We start from the raw sequence: 21,749 nt of genomic DNA, 5'->3' as shown, positions 1-21,749 counted from the left end.
AGACTAACCCAAATGGCAAAAGAGGTTCAAAAAGCCAATGAGGAGAAGAATGCCTTAAAAGGCAGAAAAGGAGGTCCAGAAGACCACTGAAGAAAATACTACCTTAAAAATTAGAATATTCCAACCCAATTACATCCTCTCTGAAAGACTGTCTGTGAAAGTGTTGCAACAATTCGGCTAGTAGCTGTTGTGGGGGTGAAAGACCAGTACAAACCCAACAATAAGAACACTGCCAGCACAGATTTTTTTGATCTGCTTTACTAAGGAAAGCAACATTAAGGGGTTAACAATGTTACTTTAATCCAACATATACATATAAACTCACTTAGTCCAGGAGGAAAAGCCAGCAACCTGAACTTCAAAGCAAATACAAATTACAAACATACATTAGAAACAGACCAAATCACAATTCAATTACCAAAAAGCATCAACATCTTGGTTCACTAGCTGGGGAGCTCTTGACAATGGCTGCCCCAGAGTCACGCACCACTCCTCCTATGGCTCAGAGTGCCAAGGGAGAACTCCAACCTCTGGGTTTATATATCTTGTTCAGCATCAAAGAAAATAAAAAAATAAACAAGTTAAGGACCTGAATGGAATTTTGGAAAAGTTAGATTTGATATTTCTGGCAGTTACTGAACGGGAATCTCAAGTATTGCGCGTATACATATACCTGTGTATGGTTATATTTATACTCATACACACACATATGTGTTCACATATGTGTGTACTTATTTCTGTGTTTCTATGTATGTATGTTTGTACATGTATATCCCCACTGTGCATAGCACTTTTTCAAAAATTAAGCCCATATTAGGACATAAAAATCTTATAAAGAAATGCAGCAAAGCTAAACTATTTAAATGTGTCTACTGACCAAGAAAAATTAAAATCAATAAAAGGCCATTTGAAGAAAGCAAAAATAGAGATTTTAATCCTGAAGAACTGATAGGCTATATTATTAATATATGGAATGTATTGTTAATGTATTGCTAATGCAATGGAAAGATCTTTCCCATCCACTACTAGGCTCATGTGACCTGCTTAAGCCTGATCACATAAACCTGTGCTAGGAGGAGCTTGCTGAATGAGTGGAGCAGAGCTGAGAGGAAGTTGGTCAGAGCAATCAGAACTGGGAGAGAGATACATACAGAGCAGCTGCTAACGTGAGTGAGAGGGAGTGATTTTGCCCTTGTTTTGGGAAGGCCCTAACAGAGGGAAGGCTTAGGGATGGCAGTGCCCCCTGCACTGATAATGTGTATAGATTTCTTTGTTGCTATGATGGATTTGGCTTTTTGGTGCTGGCATTTGGCTTTCTGATGTTTGAATAAAAACTTTGGTTCTGCCTTTAATGAAGAGAGTCTGTTATATTTTGCAATTCAGAACTACACTGGCATACTCATAGCATTCACTGTGGGTATTGCATTGGCGCTACGTAGGTCAAAGAACAAAACATAGAAACAACTATTTCATCAAAGAAAATAATGAGACAACATACACAAACTTTTGGGATGCAGTCAAAGCAATCCTTAAGTGACATTTTAAATCTTGAAACATTTTCATAAATAAGAGAAAGATCAATGAATTGGGCAACTAAAAAAAGAAAAACGACTAGAAAAATCAGAGAGAGACAAAGACCAGGACAGTTTTGAAATTAACACATTGAATTTATTATTTTTTTGAATCCAAGCTATTTACAATAGAAATTCACAGATACAATCCTTTATTTCTGTTCCTTTTTATATATGTTTTTTCAAGTTCAGGGTAACAAAAAATAAAAATTATTAAAAGACAAAAATTTTAAAAATTAATTTAAATCTATAAAAGGCACAAATCAGCACCTCTCGACTAAACACAAAAATTGAAATTCTAAAGCTTAAATAAGATAAAATTGAAAATAAAGAACTAGGAGCTAGGTTTTTTTGTTTTACCTATAAGATAGACACACCATTAGCTAATTCAGTTTAAAAGGTAAAATCAAATTGTCAAAAACAAAACTGAAAAATAACAATTTATGACCAATGAAAGACAAATAAGGAGGCTATCAGAAACTACTTTGCTCAATTATAAGCCTAAAAATTTGATAAGTGAAATGAATAACTATGCACAAAAATATGGAACAGATTAACAGAAAAATAAATGGAAAACTTAAATAACCTAATCTCAGGAAATTAAATTGAATAAGACATAAAGGATCTCCTGAAGAAAAAAAATCCAGAAACAGAGGGATTTACAAATGAATTCTATGAAATATTCAAAGAACAGTTAGTCCAATTATTACAAAAGTTGTTTGCAAAAATTAAGGGATCCAGACAAACTCCTTCTACGCAACAATTATAAGCCTAACACCTAAACCAGGAAAAGTCAAAGCTAAAAAACTACAGGCCAAGGTCTCTAATGAATTTCAATGTAAATAATATGCAATAAAATATTAGGAAAGAGGCTATGGCAATAAATTTATAAAGAACATATAAATATATATATATATATATATATATACACATGTATATATACATATGCACACTGCATATACATATATACAGTATATACATATATACGGTGTATATATATATATATACTATGACCAAATTCAATATTAGAAAAATCATGAACAGATCATATTAACAACAAAAACAATTAAAACTGTTAAACCAAAAGATGTAGAAAAAGCTTTTAATAAATTACAACACCTCTTTTTAAAAAAGACCATTAAAAAAGCAGATGGACTTTTCTTTAAATATGGTAAATATCTAAAATCAAGAATTAGCATAATGGAGAAATGCTAGAGTCCTCCTAGAGGATAAAACAAGGATGTCCATTGTCACCACTATTATCTTATATAGTTCTAAAAGTGTTAGTGATTGCATTTAAGACAAAAATAAAGAAATTTAGGGAAGAAGCACACAGAAAGAGGATTAAAAAAATGTTCTTTGCAGATGATATGGTGGTTTACTTAGAGAATCCTAGAGATTCAACTAAAAATTAATAAATAAAATAATAGTAAAGTAACAGGACATAAAATAAACCCACATAAATCATTAGCAGTACTACATATTACCCAAAAAAACCTTTTAGAAAGACACAGAGAAAGAAATTCCATTTAAAATAACTGGAATTTTCAGACATCTTGCGTTTACCTGCCAACATGCACAGGAACTACATGAATACTGCAAAAATCTCTAGAAAAACTACAAAAAAGAAAACTAAAATTAATCTACTGGAATAAAACATCAAGAATCTCAAGGGAAATAATGAAAAATGTGGGAAATTGGCCAACAGTATGAACCAACACATACTACAGAGCAGTAACCATCCCAATACTATTTGGTACCAGTATAAATAAGTAAATAAAATAATCAATGGAACATAAGGTTCATAAGACTCAAAAGCAATGAAACACTATAGTAGAATAGTGCTTAATAAACTCAAGGATACCAACTAGTAGGTTAAATCCTCCACTGGATGAGAAAAAATGCTGGAAAAACTAGAAAGTAGTCTGGCAGATATTAGATTTTGTTGTTGAATCATTTTCAGTCAAGTTCAACTCTTCATGACCCCATTTGGTTTTTCTTGGCAAAAATACTAGAGTAGATTGCCATTTCCTTCTCCGTGTCATTTTACAGATGAGTAAACCAAGGCAAACAAGGCTAAGTGAGTTGCCCAGGATCATGCAGCTAGTTAAATGCCTGAGGCCAAATTTGAACTCAGAAGTTGATGAAGATGAGACTTCCTGATTCCAGGCCTGGCACTCTATCCACTATATGCCACCTAACTGACCTCAGAAATTAGAAATGGATGCATGACCTAAATATGATACCATTTAACAAAAAAGCTGGAAAAGGAAAAGACATAATTTTCACACTTACAGATAAAGGAAGAGTTCTTGGCCAAAGAAGTGATAGAGATTATCACAGGAAATAAAATGCTTAATTTTGATATATACTATTGAAAACTTTCTACAAAAATCAACCCAGTCAGAATTAGAAGGGAAATAGTTGAATGGGGGGAAAAACCATCTTTGGAGGACATTTTTCTGATATAGATCTGCTATTCCATGGATATAAGGAATTGTAAGAAATACATAAGAACAAGAGTCATCCCCCAATTAAAAAAAATAGCCAACACAAGAATAGATGGTTCTCAAAAGAAGAAATACAAACTATAAACTATAATATGAAAAAAATCTAAATCTGAACTAGTAAATCTAAATGTAATAAGTAAAATGAAAATTAAAACAATTTTGAGGTTCTATTTTACATCCATTAAATTGGCAAAGATGACCAAAAAAAGAAAATGACAATTGCAGGAAGAGATGCAGGAAAAGAAACACTCTAATGTACACTTAGTGGAGTTGTGAATTAGTCCAGCCATTTTGGAAAGCAATATGGATCTATGCCCAAGAAGTCATTAAATAAATACCACTGCTATGCATATACCCAGAAGAGATCAAAGAAAGTTAAAAATGACATATATACAAAAAATATTTATAGCAGCATTCTTTATTGTAACATGAAACAGGAAATTAAAGAGGAACTGGAAAATTCATATGGAATATAATAGAATATTACTGAGATGTATTAAATGACAAAAGGTAAGGATTCAGAGAAGCCTGGGAAGATCTGGATGATCTAGTGCAGAGTGAAGTGTCACCTTGGCAACAAGGTAACGAATAGAGATACTGAATGAGACAAACATTTTCAAATAATGGGACAATGTATGGATTTATTTTGCTCGACTATACTTTTTATAAGGGAAGGGTCAGTGAGTTGGAACAAGTGAAATAGTAGTGATGATGTCAAAAAAAAAAAAGACAAGAGTAAAAAAAGACAAGCATATCAAGAAAATATTAGAAAAAATATGCAGAGAGAAGAAAGCTCAGAAAGGGACACAAGACACAAAGGTCTGTGATGATAGTACAATATTAAATTTAATATATACTTGACTTGCAATATTATACACAATCTTTTTTTCTTTGTAGTTTGTCAAATTAATAAAAAAGAACAGGGAAGTAGAAACGATTAAAAGTTCAGCATGGCTTCACCAAACATGCACGATTAACATTTTCTTTTTTGAAGGTAGTTACCCTTTTAAATTATGGAAATGCTATTACACATAGATTACTTAAAATTCAACAAGGCATTTAAATTCAATTTCAATTAAACAAACATATATTAAGTCCCTACTATGGTAAGAGGTTCTTCTCTCCAGTATGAATCCTCTGATGTCGTGTAAGGTGTGTCTTCCGATTAAAGCCCTTCCCACATTCATTACATTTATAGGGTTTTTCTCCAGAATGAATTCTTTGATGAATTTTAAGCTGTGAAACCTGACTGTAGGCTTTCCCACATTCATTACATTTATAGGGTTTCTCTGCAGAATGAACTTTTTGATGAGTATTCAGCTGTGAAATCTGGCTGTAGGCTTTCCCACACTCATTACACCTAAATGGTTTCTCTTGATTATGAGTGTGTTGATGTAGAGTAAGGTGTGTACTCCGGTTGAAACCTTTCCCACATTCTTTACATTTATAGGGTTTCTCACCAGAATGAATTCTCTGATGTTGAGTAAGTATTCCCCTCTTGGTAAAGGCTTTCCCACATTCATTACATTTATAGGGTTTCTCTCCAGAATGAATTCTCTGATGATCAGTAAGTATTCCTCGATTGGTGAAGGCTTTACCACATTCATTACATTTATAGGGTCTTTCTCCACTATGGGTAAGTTGGTGTTGAGTTACATGTGCCCTTTGGGTGAAGGCTTTTCCACATTCATAACACTTAAATGGTTTCTCTCCACTATGAGTAAATTGATGTTGAGTAAGTTGTGCCCTCTGGGTGAAGGCTTTCCCACATTCATTACACTTAAAGGGTTTTTCTCCAGAATGAATTCTCTGATGTCGAGTAAGGTTTGCCCACTTGGTGAAGGCTTTCCCACATTCATTACATTTATAAGATTTCTCTCTAGAATGACAAGCATGATGGAGATTAAGTTGTAAATCCTGGCTGAAAACTTTCCCAAATCCTTTATACTTCAAAGATTCCTCTTCTGTATAGATTCTTGGATGTTCAGATAGTTCTGAATTATCTTTGAAGCTCTTGCCACATGTATCATATTTAGAGAGCCTATTTACTAAAGGAATTCTCTGTTGTGTAATTACCATTGAGCTCAGATTGAAGCTTCTCCCAAATTCACTGCTTTTAGAACCTCTAAACGTGTTTGGATTTTCCTCATGAGTGATTGTTCCTAGCTTCAAATGATTTTCCTGTTGGCCTTGCTGCCTCACCAACATGTCATAATATTTGAAGGCTTCTCCCAGTTCAAAGTTCCAAGAATTATGTCCTTTTATTGTCGCCCCCTGAGATGACTCTTCTACAAAAGTTTTCCACTTTGGAAATAATTCATTAACTTCAGGTCCAGTATCCCAATCTGGAAAAAAAAAAGTTTTTTGAAATATAAATGTAGCCTTAGTAGGGATAAAAGAATTACTATCTTAGGAATGTAATTAAAGTGGGAGAACATGCATATGATGAAATAATTCATTTTTCTATGGGTACTATTATTATGAAAAAGCATTTTCTTAACAACAACCCTGTAAGGTTGGTACTAGAAGGATTATTATCATCTTTTTGTAGATGAGGAAACTATGAATCAAAGCGGTTAATTCATTTACCACCTACACAGCTTTCAAGGAATTGAGTTGGGATTCAAATAAAAGTCTTGTACAAAATCAAGTTCATGGTTCTTTCCCTACTACAGTAAGGAATGTAAGTTTTGTACTACTTGTTTCACAAGAAGTTTTGGAAAGCTAAAAGGATGATATAAATTACTATCATGATTGACAATTGTCAATAAAGAGTTGCTATCCTGAAGAGGCTCAAAAGGGGAAGAATAAACAAAGGAGACAGTGATAGAAATTTTATGAGCAAGTTAAAAGCAAGATAGGATCAGATTGTAAGACCTCCACATATAGCTGTACCTTTCTAATATACCATTCTTACAACTATCACATTAAATTTACTCTGATAATAATAATAGTATCATATCATATCATGATTCACCCTTCCACTCAACCTATAAAGTAAATCAAAATTCCTGGGCCAAACAGGGAAATGGGCTGCCTAGGGAGGTAGCATGTTCCTATCAGAACATAAGTTCCTTTAAAGATTATTTCATTCTTTGCATTTCTATCCCCAGTACTTCACACAGCTTAATAATTCTTACCGGTTGACTGATTTAAAGGAAATCTTCAAGAAGAGGCTGGATGACAATATAATATGTTAACAGAATGGACTTTATTCAGGTATAGGTTGAGGTCTCATTCAATGCTGGCAATCTGAGATTCTTGTCATAATACTCAATTTACCTTTCTAGCCTCACTGTACATAGACAAACTGAACTTATCTCTGTCCCTCACACCTGATGATCCATCTCCTGTCTCCATGCCTTTGTACTGGCTTTCTCTCATGCTCAGAATAAACTTTCCCCTCTTCTCTGCCTCACAGAGACCTTTCAAGACTCAGCTCAAGCACCAACTTCTACATGAAACATTTTATGGTTCCCTCAATTGCCAAGGTCCTCTCTCTCAAACTACCTTGTATTTTAACTACTCTGTATGTATGTGTTTCTTTGTAGATTTACACAGACACACACACCCATCCTTATGGTTTCCTCCATTAGAATGCAAGTTCCTGTTGAGTAAGGATCATTTCATTCACTGTATTTGTATCCCAAGTGCCTAGTATTGTATAGTGCTTTCTATATAGTAAGTGAAATATTCTGATTGTCACATGAGGCAGAAAGGCTGAGTGAAAATAATGAAAAGACTCCAGGATTTAAGTATAAGACCTTTAAGAGCAGTGTCCATAAATTACTGAATACTAAAATTGGATTAAGAAGAGAATGGGGAACTGAGGAAATGTAAGGCTATAGGCAAACACTATTTGTTGAAAATTAAAAATCTATGCAGGTCACAGAGCCAGTTAGCCTCTGCCCTTCTCCAAATACCTGGAAGGTTTAAGGGAGTGATTCCTGCATCAACATTTCCAAGATGTTTTCTCCCTGACTGCCCAGCAGATATATTGCTTGTAGTAAATTCCCAGCTGTTAGCTTTTCATTCACTCACATAGACTGATGTCTCTTGGAGCTTCACTCTCCAGCATCCATGGCACTTCCATATGTCCCATCCGGGAGGTCACATTTGGTTTGGAACTTGAAAGCCCTAATAATGGGGTGGGGGAGGAAGGTAAACGGACATTCATACTGAAAGGGAAAAAAAGTTATTCTAGAATACAGTCAATCCCTTTGATAGTGAAGGAGTAGTGAGGAAAAAGAGAATATGCTAAGAAGTCTCAAAAGGTAGATAAAAGAATTTCTGAAGGAAATATCTACTGTGTACCCACAGACTACAGGGGAATAGATCATGGAGTTGATCTGGATTCAAGAAGACACTTATGTCATTGGTTCCTCCTAATAAGAATGTACAATTCTCAAATACCTGGAAGTATATGAACTAGGTTCTTGACAAAAAAGTGAGAAAAAGGTGAGCACAGGATGGGCAAAGGACAGAATCACAGAAAGCAATGAGTAAACAAAGCTGTTGTCCAAGTTTTAGTTCAGGGCAAAGATTTCTCACCTGGGAATACAGAGCACAAAATATCCTGCAGTTTGATTCAAAAAGGTTTAAGAATCTCTAGTTTCTACAAACTAAGACAAAACTAACTGATATCCCAGAGTCTTTAAAAAGCAATGATGTTTAAAAAAAAATCCAAAAGCATAAATTTGGAATCACAAGGGGGAAGATTTACCAAGAAAAACTAAGTTCCTATAGTTCTCCAACAGCACATCCTTGCAGAGGTCCTGTTGAACAGGTTCCAGTTGTTCCCACTCTTCCCAAGTGAAGTCAGGAGCCACATCCTTGAAAGTCACTGATTCCTAAAATAAATAAACTGATGCTTTATAGGGTGATTTTCCTATTTTACCCTCATAGGGGGAAAGCAGTCAAATGAATAGGGTGTATGGAAGATGATTCTGATATTGTTAACATTGTAAAGTGATCCCAAATCATTTGTTTCTTGCATATCTACTGTGTGTGCCATTTTATGTCAGACTTGGTGGGGATCAAAAGAAAAATGTGGACCCCTGCTTTTTAAGAACTTAAATTGTTCTGAGAGCCACTGAAGTCCATTAGCCAATGAGAAACTGCCTCTCATAATCTGCTCCTATTGCTTCGTGTTGTTCAGTGATACCCTGGGATATAAAGCACATACAAGTCCTAGTATCTTGTTCCCTTGTCTTCTAAGGGGTAGCTGTAAGCTTTAAATGAGCATACACTTTCCTCCTAAACCACTAAGACCTACAGAACTAACAAAACTTGTAACTGGTTGATCAATCACACTTCTAATATTAATTTCCAACTGAATACAAGACAGAAACTATTCCAGCATGAATCAAAGACTGCTATGCAGCAAACACACTGGAATTTTATGACTACTACCACAAAAAAAAAAACCTCTTTTGAGAAATAAAGGAAAATTTAAATAATTGGAAACATACTCATTTATTTATGGTTGAGCCATAAAAATGACACTACTATTAATTTACACATCTAGTACATATACCAATAAACGTATGAAAGTTACTTTGTATAACCATACAAAATAAAAACTAAATTCACCTGAAAGAGCAAAAGGTCAAGAAACATAAGGGGAATGATGAAAAAAGTGGGAAGGAACGGGGCCTACCGGTTCCACATCTCAAACTATATTAGAAAGCATTAATCTTCAAAATTCTTTGGTACTAGTTAAAAAATAAATAAGATGATACAAATTAAGTGCAAAAGACCTAGAAGAAACTGAACATACTATAGTCACATAGTGTTTGATAAACCCAAGGATGCCAATTATTGGGATAATGACTCATTTGAAAAAAACTGCTGGGAAAACTATAAAGCAATCTAGCAGCAGTTAAGTTTAGACCAACATCTCATACCATCTATCACAAAAAGCTCAAGCTGGATATATGACCTAAATACAAAACATCATTTATTCTTTTTTAAAAAATAGAGTAAGGAAAGGAATATGAAAAAAGATATTTCAAAAATCTCATATTTCAAAAATATGAGAGCCAACAAGTGAAAGGAATGATCACAGGACGCAAAAAAGACAATTCTGTTACATAAAGTTGAAAGTTATTGTATAGTGATAGAGATGCAAAAAAAAGAGGAAAAGGGGGTAAAGGGCATCAATGAAACATTTAAACATCAAAGAAAAAAGCAAAAGGAAGTTTAGAAGGGAATACAAACAAGCAGCGTAGTTTAGATACTATAGTGCTAAATTTTATACTTGAAAAAAATCAAACTTGTAAAAGACTGTTTTATATAAAATACTTTTCTATTATTTTATATGTAAATGTTCATGTTTAAGTTTTTTATTTTTAAATAATTATTGAAAGTTGGATCAAGCTGGGAAGGCCATCAGAAAATCGAATATTCCCTGTGTAATATTTAGCCACCAGGATGTGCCCAGCCTCCCAGGAGAAAATAATAGAGGTTCTAATCTCTAGAAAGGCCTTTGGTTAAGACAGAAGTTCAAGAAAAAGGGAAAGAAAGGTGTCTATACTGATGACTATAGTGGGAAAGGGAAAGGGCAGTGCAACTCACCAGAAATTTGGTTACTGGGAACATTTCTTCCTTTTCTGTGCTTTCTTCTTGAAGAGAAGAATCATAAGAACATGAAGCTGTGGAGAAAGAATGGGAACAAGATCAACCCTAAGGCTCTGACAGTTTTTGAGAGAATGGTAGTCAAACCCAAAGATCTGATATTGTTCCTGTGGTCACAGCAAGTTTCCAAGGACAGAATTCTGGTTCATGGAAGACGTCAAGATTTAACTATTCAGTCTCCAATGTTATCTGATAAGTGTAATTCTAGATCTTTCCATAGTAATATGCCCATTTAATGAGGAATTATCATTTTTCCCAAGTGATAAAATATAGAATGAATCAACGGGTGACTCCTTGCAGAAAATGACTTTATAGGAAATTGAATATTTCAATCTATCAGAAAGCCATTAAATTTCTAAAAGAAAGTTTACTTATATATAACATGGAACAAAGAATAAATTTAACCACTACCTCGCTGTGACCTTGAGCAAGACAGAGGATCATATTGAACTTTAATTCTTTCCATCTATACAACTGGGATAGTTATACATGCTTTACTGCTTTGTATTCCCTAGAATCTGGCACATAGTAAGCCCTAGTAAATGCTTACTGAATGACTGACCTCAAAGGGCCCTTAGAAGATAAAAAGAATTATTAATGCAAAATAACTGGCTGAACCCAATGGGGATGCTATAAACTTTTGGAAGAGATATCAAATATATGGTCCTCAGGTCAATACTGCATGCAATACTGCCAAAACCTTATTAAAATTGGGATTATTATTAAATATTAAGTAATAAAAATATGATTAAAACTGGGAAATATTTAGCAAAATAAAAAAGACAGTAGAACATAGATAAAGTTAATATGGAGTTTTCTAAGTCAACATGTGGCCCGCAGGAATTCTTATATATGTTTAGGTCCCATTTCTATTTCAGTTTGACATCACTGCTTTGGAAAACACCTCTATTAAAGTATACAGGAAGGATGAATAGTTTGATTGTGCTTGATATCTGTACACTTAAAAGAATAGAGTTATAAAAATGTTTCCTATTTTGTGCTCATGTGTTTTGCATGTAGTGAACCTGTAAGACACAGAGTTGACTGGATATCATAAGAAAAGAGGACCAATACTGGGATTAAAAAGATTATTACTCATTGTCTTCAAGAGGTTGGTAGTACCTGCTTCTTTATCTACTTCAGAAACTGGCTTTCTCTCCTTGTATTTCCTCTTTTTACTACTGTTTCTCCAAGGACCTCTCTGAGAACCTGTGTTGCCTATTCTCTCTACTCACACTCTAAAGAGACTGCTCTTTCCCTCTATTCTTCTGCAGCTCTCACCTTCTTCCTCAAGGGTTTGGGTCAAATCCTCCACCATAGTGACCACTTCTTCGATATTCTCTGGATACTGTGACTTGACCCAAATCCTGATCTCACTGGGCAAGATGGTCAGGAATTGCTCCAGCACCAGCAGCTCCAAGATCTGTTCCTTTGAGTGAATCTCTGGCCTCAACCACTGAAGACACAATTCCCAGAGCTGGTTTACAGCCTCACGGGGTCCAGCTTTCTCTGGGTATGGAAAACATCTGAAGTTCTGGCGAGAAGCCTCTGGATTACATTTTTTCTCTCTTCTTACAGCGATTACCTGATCAATGGAGGTATCTACTTTCAGGACTCTATTTTGTTCTTGTATATCCAGGTTTTGGGGGTTCAAAGAGATGGTCATCTTATTCAGGGCCAGCATTTTTCTACTGGGACTATCACAATGGACTTCAAATCTGCATTCCCAGCAGAGTCATTTCTCTCCAGACTCAGGTTGAACATCTGCATACATTTCTGGGGAAAGCTGAGGGCATATATATAATGGTCAGCTGGAGGGATCAAGGAGCTCCAGTCATATCTTCAAACCTCAAAGCTCTATAGAGATGTGGACATACAAATGATGCAAAAAGTGAGTAGACAACAATGAAATACTAAACTAAATAAGGTGTTAAGCTTTCAGCATTGGCTCAAGTTCACACAATAGATCATAGCTATGTAGTGTATCTTTACAGTATCTTTACAACTACCCTGTCAACTAGGTAGTGCAAACCTCATTCATCTGCATTGTAGGGATGAAGAAACTGAGATTCAGTATAAGGTTACCCGAGGCCAGACAAGTAAATTATCAGAACTAGGACTTACACATATCTTTGCACTCCTGGTACAGTGCTCTTAACACTAAGCCATGTGGGCTCCATGTAGAAAAAATATATATACAGACAGACAAATACACAAACTGTTATACCTCCCAACATACTCATGCTGCCCCTAGCTGAAAAGTACATCCATTTTGCTTGACTTAAACTCCGTAAGGGAGGAGGCAATCCTATTTTCCTATGCATCTGCTATAATTCCCCATACACAGAAGGTACCAATAATGCGTGAACGTCATTGGAAAAAGATATGCTATACTGTTGTTTGTGTGACAGAAAGATGTGAATGATTTAGGAATGGCGTAAAGTACCAAGTTCCCTGGCAGGAAGGGGTACCGCGGAATAGTAAGCTTTCTATCCGCCCCTGCGCTGGTCTTCTAGGGCCAGGAGGTCACTTCCCATCTCAGCGCTCTACGGCTAGAGCCCAGGTTTTACAGAATAAATCCTTTTATTTGGGGGATTTGTTCTGGGGAGCTTGGGTTCAATCAGAGGGCTGCACCCGAGGACCTAGAGGGCCACATGCAGCCTCGAGGCCCCTGGGCTTCCAACATCATAAACTGCGGAGAAGATGCCAACTTGCACCGGCTGAGGGAGCTTACTGATAGGAAGACAAGGCTGTGCTCCTGCACTGGATCCAATGTAGGTCCCTGCATTGACAGGATCACGGGCCCAATCCCTGTAACCCAAAGGGTCACAGATTTATGAAGAAGACCCTATCCCTTCTGCTTCCCCCGCCGACCATTTCACAGATAGCAAACTGAGACAAGTTAAGGGGCCTGCCCGAGATTACACAGCTGATCGGTGTCTGAGGATTCGAACTCGGGTCTTCCCGCCGCCGAGCCTGGGTTTCTATCACAGCACCACCACGGGGCTGACTCCGCGCTTCCACAAAATAGAATAGCGTTTCGAAATAAACTGTAGGCCTCCAATTACCAAGGAGGAGAGGAGAAAAGGCCCACTTGTCAAACAAGCTCCCGAGGCAGGAAACCCGCTTCCTTCCAATCCATCAAGGACGCCCGTTCCCTCACGGGAGCAGCGCACCCTCTCCCATCTTCCCCACCTCTCCCTCCTCTCCCTCCCCTACCCAGCTCTCTCTTCTCCCGGTACTTTACGGTCTGTGTCTCCTTCGCCTCGGGTCAGTCTGTGTCCTGGCCTGCGCTGCGCAGATGGAGACAGAGGCAATCAACCTACGGGGAGCGGATGAGGACAAAACTAGGCAAAGCCGAAAGTTCCTCGGCTATGAATGGCTGCCATTCCTCGGGCTCAAGACGAACTTCCGGTCACTCCTCCAGCCACCAGGTCAAACAGGAAGCGCACAACACAATTTGCGTGGAGTCCAGGAGCGGCGGCGGACGCCTGGGTCACCAGTAGCGGTGGGTGTGGGCGGTCTATATAATTAAGACTGACCGCAGCTTCAAATCCGTTTTGTTAGGACGTGCACCCCGGAGTTGCTGCTCAGCCCAGCCTGTCGGAACTACGATTCCCAAGTTTTTGAAACTTGGGGGAGTGGAAAGAGTTCCGGGCGGAGTTGGGACTCAGAAAATCTGAGGTCCAGTGTGTGTAGTGTAAGCGTTTGACTTTCAGAAAATCTTTGAGTAGATTAAGGAACAAAACGGCAAGTGGAGAGAATAAGGAAGGGATTCTTAGAAGGGGTGCTGATTAGGGAGCCAGAGGTCAGAAGGATAGGATAAAAAAGGAGGGAGAGAAGGATAAGCAGTGAAAAAGAATAGGATGGAGGGAAGTACACAACTAGTAATTATAACTTTGAATGTGAATGTGAACTCACCCATAAAACGGAAATGCATAGCAGAACAGATTTAAAAAAAAACCAGAATCTGACAATATGTTGTTTAAAAGAAATACATTTAAAAATGAGAGATGCACATAGAGTAAAAATAAACGGTTGGAGTGGAGTTTGTTGTGCCTCACCTGATGTAAAAAAAAGGCAGGGGTAGCGATCGTGATCTCAGAGTTAAAGCTAAAATAGATTTAATTTAAAAAGACAGGGAAATTATGTTAAAAGACACCATTGATAATGAAGTAATATCAGTACTAAACCTATATGCATCAAATGGTATAGCATCCAATTTTTAAAAGAAAAAGCTAAATTAACTATGGGTAGAAATAGATAGCAGAACTATAATAGTGAGGGACTTCAACCTTCCCTTCTCAGAACTAGATAAATCTAACCAAAAAAAGTAAATAAGAAAGAAGCCAAGGAGATTAATAGAATTTTAGCTAAGGTAGATATGGTAGATACTAGAGAAAATTGAATGGGAATAGAAAGGAATACACCATTTTTCTTAGTGGTGTATGGTACCTTTACAAAAATTGACCATATGTTACGGCACAAAAACTTTATGGGTAAATGCAGAAGAGAAAAAATACTAAATACATTCTATTGAGATCATAATGCAATAAAATTATATTTTATAAGGGACTGTATCAGTAAAGCAATAATAACAACATAGATGATGATTGTCAAAATGCCTATGTGGTTCTGTATCATAGAAGAAGTAAACCATTTATTCGGACACCAGAGAACCATATCCCATAAGCCATCTACCCACTCCATCACAGCAGGGAAGCATTTAATACATAATATCACAATATGGAGCCTCCCCATCCCAAAACCTCTCAGACACCCTGCTGGGGTCTTCCCAAAGACAAACTCACAGTACAGGTATCACAGTCTGTTCCGCTTTGAGAGGTTGACTTGTTCTAACAGTCAAAACGGCCATTAACAGCAGTAACATCTCTCTCTCTCTCTCTCTCTCTCTCTCTCTCTCTCTCTCTCTCTCTCTCCCTCCCTCTCCATTTTCCTGTGATATAACTTCCTCTTCCTGTCAGGAAGCTCTTCCCACTACATGTGACTTAGGCTTCCTGTGTCATGAGCGGATCACATGGCCTATTAATGGGTGGGAAAGATCTTCAAATCTAAATTGCTATGACAGGGACCATGGAAATGTAGTTTAAAAATTAATTGGAGACTAAATAACCTAATCTTAAAGAGTGAATAGCTTAAGGAACAAGTCATAGAAACAATTAAAAAAAATCTCTTAAAAAGAGAATAGTAATGAGACAATATACCAAAATCTATGAGATGCAGCAAAAGCAGTAATCAGAGGAAAAATTATATCTCCAAATGCTTACATCAATTAAAGGGGTGGAGCCAAGATGGCAGCTGAAAAGCAGGGACTTGCTTAAGTTCTCCCCCAGGTCCCTCCAAACACCTATAAAAATGGCTCTGAACAAATTCTAGACATGCAGAACCCACGAAATAGCAAAGGGAAGCAGGGCTCCAGCCCAGGACAGCCAGGATGGTAGCTGGAGAGGGTCTACCACGTGGAGCTGAGAGCACAACGGAGCACAGCCCAGTGTGGGCCATGCCAACACCAACCAGACCAGGAGCCGAGCAGAACAGGCTACAGGGCCCTGAATCATTGAGCTGTGTCAGTTACCATACTTCTCAACCCACAAACGCCAAAGACAACAGAGCAGGTTGGTGGGAAAAACTGATGGGAAATAGTGAAAGGAGTTTGCAGTTGGCCACCACCCTGGGGGCAGTAGAGGTGGTGCAGCTCTGAGGCTGCTTCCAAAGCTACAGATGCAGTTGCTTCCAGCCCCAGGCCAACCTTGTGGAAGGAATTAAGTGGCGAGTGACAGCAGGAGTGCAAAGCCTGCTTTGCCCTGCCTGGATCTGGGCCACAATCCTGGTTGGCAGAAAGAGCACTTGGGGGAGAAAGAGCACTGCTGTGGCAGAGCTTGCTGTGGAGAAGTAGCTCTGAAAACAGCAGCACAGCCCCTAAAGCTTGGGACAAAGTACTCTTTACCCTACAAGCAGTCATACCCTGACAAAAAGCTCAAGGGTCAAGTAGTTGGCTGGGAACATGAACAGGCAGTGAAAATGGACTCAGATTCAGACTCACACTTTAGAATCATTTCTTGGTAACAAAGAACACCAAAAGATATAGCCAGAAGTCAACAAAGTCAAACACCCTACATCAAAAGCCTCTAAGAAAAATATGAATTTGTCTCAGGCCATGGAAGAGCTCAAAAAGGATTTGGAAAAGCAAGTAAAAGAAGTGGAGGAAAAATTGGGAAGAGAAATGAGAGTGATGTGAGAAAACCATGAAAAACAAGTCAATGACTTGCTAAAGGACACCGAAAAAATACCTTAAAAAATAGACTAACTGAAATGGCAAAAGAGCTCCAAAAAGCCAATGAGGAGAAGAATGCCTTAAAAGGCAGAATTAGCCAAATGGAAAAGGAGGTCCAAAAGACCACTGAAGAAAATACTACCTTAACAATTAGATTGGAGCAAATGGAAGCTAGTGACTTTACGAGAAATCAAGATATTATAAAACAGAATCAAAGGAATGAAAAAATGGAAGACAATGTGAAATATCTCATTGAAAAAAACCACTGACCTGGAGAATAGATCCAGGAGAGATCATTTAAAAATTATTGGACTACCTGAAAGCCATGATCAAAAAAAGAGCCTAGATATCATCTTTCAAGAAATTATCAAGGAGAACTGCCCTGATATTCTAGAGCCACAGGGCAAAATGGAAATTGAAAGAATCCACAGATTGCCTCCTCAAATAGATCGCAAAAAGAAATCTAGGAATATTGTTGCCAAATTCCAGAGCTCCCATATCAAGGAGAAAATACTGCAAACAGCCAGAAACAAGCAATTTGAGTATTGTGGAAACACAATCAGAATAACCTAAGATCTAGCAGCTTCTACATTAAGAGATCGAAGGGCTTGGAATACGATATTCTGGAGGTCAATGGAGCTAGGATTAAAACCAAGAATCACATACCCAGCAAAACCAAGTATCATGCTCCAAGGCAAAATATGGATTTTCAATCAAATAGAGGACTGTCAACCTTTCTCAGTGAAAAGACCAGAGCTGAATAGAAAATTTGACTTTCAAACACAAGAATCAAGAGAAGCATGAAAAGGTAATCAAGAAAAAGAACAAGAAAAAGAAATTGCAAGGGACTTACTAAAGTTGAACTGTTTTGTTTACATTCCTGCATGGAAAGATGATGTGTGTGATTCATGAGACCTCAGTATTAGGGTAGCTGAAGGGAATATGCATATATATATTTATGTCTATATATGTATATGTGAGTGTGTGTGTATGTATATATGTATGTGTGTATATATGTGTATATATATATACATATATATATATATATACACACACACAGAGAGAGAGAGAAGAGAGAGAGAGAGAGAGAGAGAGAGAGAGAGAGGCACGGGGTGAGTTGAAGATGAAGGGAAGATATCTAAAAGAAATAAAATCAAATTAAGGGATGAGAGAGGGAGATAGGGAGAGATAGAATGCGGTAAATTATCTCGCATAAAAGTAGCAAGAAAAAGCAGTTCTGTAGGAAGAGAAGAGAAGGCAGGTGAGGGGGGAATGAGTGAATCTTGCTCTCATCAGATTTGACCTGAGGAGGGAATACCATACATACTCAATTGGGTATCTTACCCCACAGGAAAGAAGAAGGAAGAAGATAAAAAAGGGGGGATGATAGAAGGGAGGGCAGATGGGGGTGGAGGTAATCAAAAACAAACACTTTTGAAAGGGGACAGGGTCAAGGGAGAAAATTGAATAAAGGGGGATAGGTTAGGAACGAGCAAAATATAGTTAGTCTTTCACAACATGAGTATTGTGGAAGGGTTATACATAATGATACACATGTGGCCTATGTTGAATTGCTTGACTTCTTAGGGAGGGTGGGTGGGAAGGGAAGAGGGGACAGAATTTGGAACTCAAAGTTTTAAAAACAGATGTTCAAAAAACAAAAAAAAAAGTTTTTGCGTGCAACTAAAAAATAAGATACACAGGCAATGGGGCATAGAAATTTATCTTGCCCTACAAAAAAGGAAGGGAAAAGGGGATGGGAGGCGAGTGGGGTGACAGAAGGGAGGGCTGACTGGGGAACAGGGCAACCAGAATATACACCATCTTGGAGTGGGGAGCAGGGTAGAAATGGGGAGAAAATTTGTAATTCAAACTCTTGTGAAAATCAATGCTGAAGATGAAATATATTAAAAAAAATAAGAGTGAAAAAAAATAAAAAATTAAAAAGAAAGAAATGCTACATATAGTTATATAAGAAATGTTCCAAATCATTATTGATTAGAGGAATGCAAATTAAAGCAACTTTGAGATATCATCTCATACCTGTCACATTGGCTAAAATGATAGAAGAATAAAATGACAAATGTTGGGAAGTTGTGGAAAAGCTGGGACACTAATGCATTGTTGTTGGAACTGTGAGCTGATTCACTCATTTTGGAGAGCAATCTGGAATTATGCCCAAAGAATTATAAAACTGTGTATGTCCTTTGACCTTCAATATTACATCTATTTCCCAAGGTGAACAGGGAAAAAGGAAAAGAACCTTTATGTTCTAAAATATTTATAGCAGCTCTCTTTGTGGTAGTGAAGAACTGGGAGTTGAGGGGATGTCCATTAACTAGAGAATGGCTAAACAAGATGTGGTATATAGTTGTGTTGGAATAATACTGTGCTGTAAGAAATTGTGAGCAGGTTGATTTTTTAAATACATGGAAAGAATTGCATGGAATAATGAAGAGTGAGATGAGCAGAACCAAGAGAACATTGGATACAGTAACAGCAATATTGTTTGAAGAATAGCTGTTAACAAGCTGTTCTGAGTATCATAACTATTCAAATTAAATACAAAGAACCTATGAAGAAAGATACTCTCTACCTCTAAACAAAGAATTGAAAAATAGAAGTATGCATAGTATAATTTTATATGCGTGTATATATATATATATACACATATGCACATACATATGTACTGTGTGTGTGTGTATGTGTGTGTGTGAAATGATGGCCTTCTCTAGTCCTGGGTAGGGAGGGAGGGAAAGAGACAGTTTGGAACTTAAAATGGAACCAAAAAAATTAAATCTTAAAAAATTTAAAGAAAACACTGAAAGAAAGTGTTGTATGTTGTTTTCAGGAAGGAGAACGAGGAAAGAAGAAAAAGCCTACATTCTCTCCTACATAGTGTTAATCTGGATTTATGGAGCCTACTCCAAAAAGGAGAAGTAGTGGCAGTGAAAAAACAGAAAGAAGCACTTGCAATCTGGTTTTTGGAACTAGTTGCTGAAAAAGATTGGAGTCATGGACAGCACTAGAGCCAATATCTGAAGTCAGAGTGGCTGACTCAGCCTGCCTAAGATTATTGGTTTGCCTATAGTGATTAATTCCAGGTGGATTAGAACAAGAATTAGGGAGGTTTAAGACACGTGTATGTAGTCCTTTTGGACTGCTCCTCCATCTCTAGGCTACTCATCCAACTTCCCATTTGTACTTAAAAGTTGGTGCACTGGGGGGAAGACAACTTTCAGGTTCTTAAAATAACACTATGGAGCTGAGCTCCTAACACTACATTTAATGAGCCCCTACTAATGTGCTTCTCATTAACAATAAGCCAGTAAATAGTTAGATTTTAGCATACCACTACTAATATGGTCAAGTAAAAATGGTAGCTATAAAATATTTCCCACCAAACCTAGGGTGCACTCTCCCAAAAATATATGCAACATCTATGGAAAAAGTATGCTCAGACTTAGAGTACAGTGTTAGTAGAGCACACATATAGAAAACACGTGGCCAAGACAACTCACAACTTCTGGTACTGTAGGGCTTAGAAATCCCTGCTCTTTTCATAGAATCCTCATGAAACTTCCCCTTGGTAGTGTGTCTCCATTGGGCAGTTTTATCAGATTGGTTTCCAGAGTTTGTTCCTTTCTTGATTTCATAGTTGGTTCTCTTTTCCCTAGGGCTACTGTCTATCTGGAGAGGATATGGAACACAAAGAACCACATATCATAATAATAGTTCACATTTTTATGTTGCTTTAAAATTCACATAGTACTTTATATACACTATATCATTGGATCCTCAAAACACCTTGTGAGCTAGATAACTATAGGTATTATTATTTATATTTTTTATTGTGAACTTAAAAATCATCAATAAACACAAACATTCCAAGATGCACAGAACAGAAAAAAATATTTATATGTATAATAGCCTTTCTGGCAAGACCTGGACTTACTGTCCTGTGAGGAGACCTAACTTGCTAAAGTCCCTAAGATGTGTATTTCTTCCCAAATCAGGAAGAGAAAAAGCTAATGGAAGGTTTTGCTATTGTGGCTGCAAATGGAGTTGTAAGCGTCTCTTTGTCTTCTGTGGCTCCCAGAGCTGTTGCATGCCCTCACACTGTGATACTTGAGAAGCCAGTTATTGCTAACTACCAGAAGACCCCTGCCCCATAGCCCCTGATAAAACCCCTAGTTTGCATAAGAAAGAATGGACTAAGACTTGCCATTTGGCATTTAGCCAATGTCCCTGGGGCCCCATGACTGCTCCAAGGAATGTCAATAGATAAGATTATCCCACCAAAGATAACCTGTCAGGGTCTTTGATCCCTCAGGGTCTTTGATCCTGTTCCCCCGGACCTTGTGACCTGGCCCATAAGTTTCAAGAGATAATTAGCCACTGCACCTTGACTTCTGTACAAATGTCTCCCCTTGAGGTCTATGCTGGGCCATTCTCATTTGGGTTGCTTGTACCCCAGACGGTCGCCAGCTAAAAAATTCTCCAATTAAAACTTATACTCTGTGATGTGTCTTGCTCGCTGTCGGTATAACATTAATGGAGGCCCCAGTGAGGTAGAGGCAGTATTCCGTGTTATCACCCCGGAGACACCCACAGATTTTCGGGCCTCAACAGGGAACCCCTGCCCCTGGTCCACTTTCTCTCACTTCAGAGGGCCGGCGCCTAGGATTTCCTTTCCTAGAACTCTGATGTTGGGGTGAAGGTCTCAGAGGACGAGCT

At 37.5% G+C, this 21,749-nt stretch overlaps 1 protein-coding gene across 2 annotated transcripts; it reads right to left on the bottom strand.

Moving 5' to 3' along the window:
* Nucleotides 1-4,851: 4,851 nt before the first annotated feature.
* On the bottom strand, nt 4,852-14,004 carry LOC118834837 (zinc finger protein 383-like). Of its 2 annotated transcripts, none has more exons than XM_036742277.1 (6): nt 13,937-14,004; nt 11,999-12,574; nt 10,658-10,734; nt 8,805-8,931; nt 8,123-8,218; nt 4,852-6,426 (listed from the first exon to the last, which is right to left on the bottom strand). In XM_036742277.1, exons 2-6 carry the CDS (start codon nt 12,399-12,401, stop codon nt 5,183-5,185), a joined length of 1,947 nt encoding a protein of 648 aa, XP_036598172.1. In that variant the 5' UTR covers nt 12,402-12,574; nt 13,937-14,004; the 3' UTR covers nt 4,852-5,182. The 2 variants fall into 2 exon arrangements, with proteins under 2 accessions (XP_036598172.1, XP_036598173.1); XM_036742278.1 differs by lacking the exon at nt 13,937-14,004 and adding an exon at nt 13,452-13,491.
* Between the last annotated feature and the right edge of the window lie 7,745 nt (nt 14,005-21,749).

This window comes from Trichosurus vulpecula, chromosome 1 (genome assembly GCF_011100635.1).
Source record: "Trichosurus vulpecula isolate mTriVul1 chromosome 1, mTriVul1.pri, whole genome shotgun sequence".
NCBI lineage: Eukaryota > Metazoa > Chordata > Mammalia > Diprotodontia > Phalangeridae > Trichosurus > Trichosurus vulpecula.
This window is presented reverse-complemented; position numbering and strand designations above follow the sequence as displayed.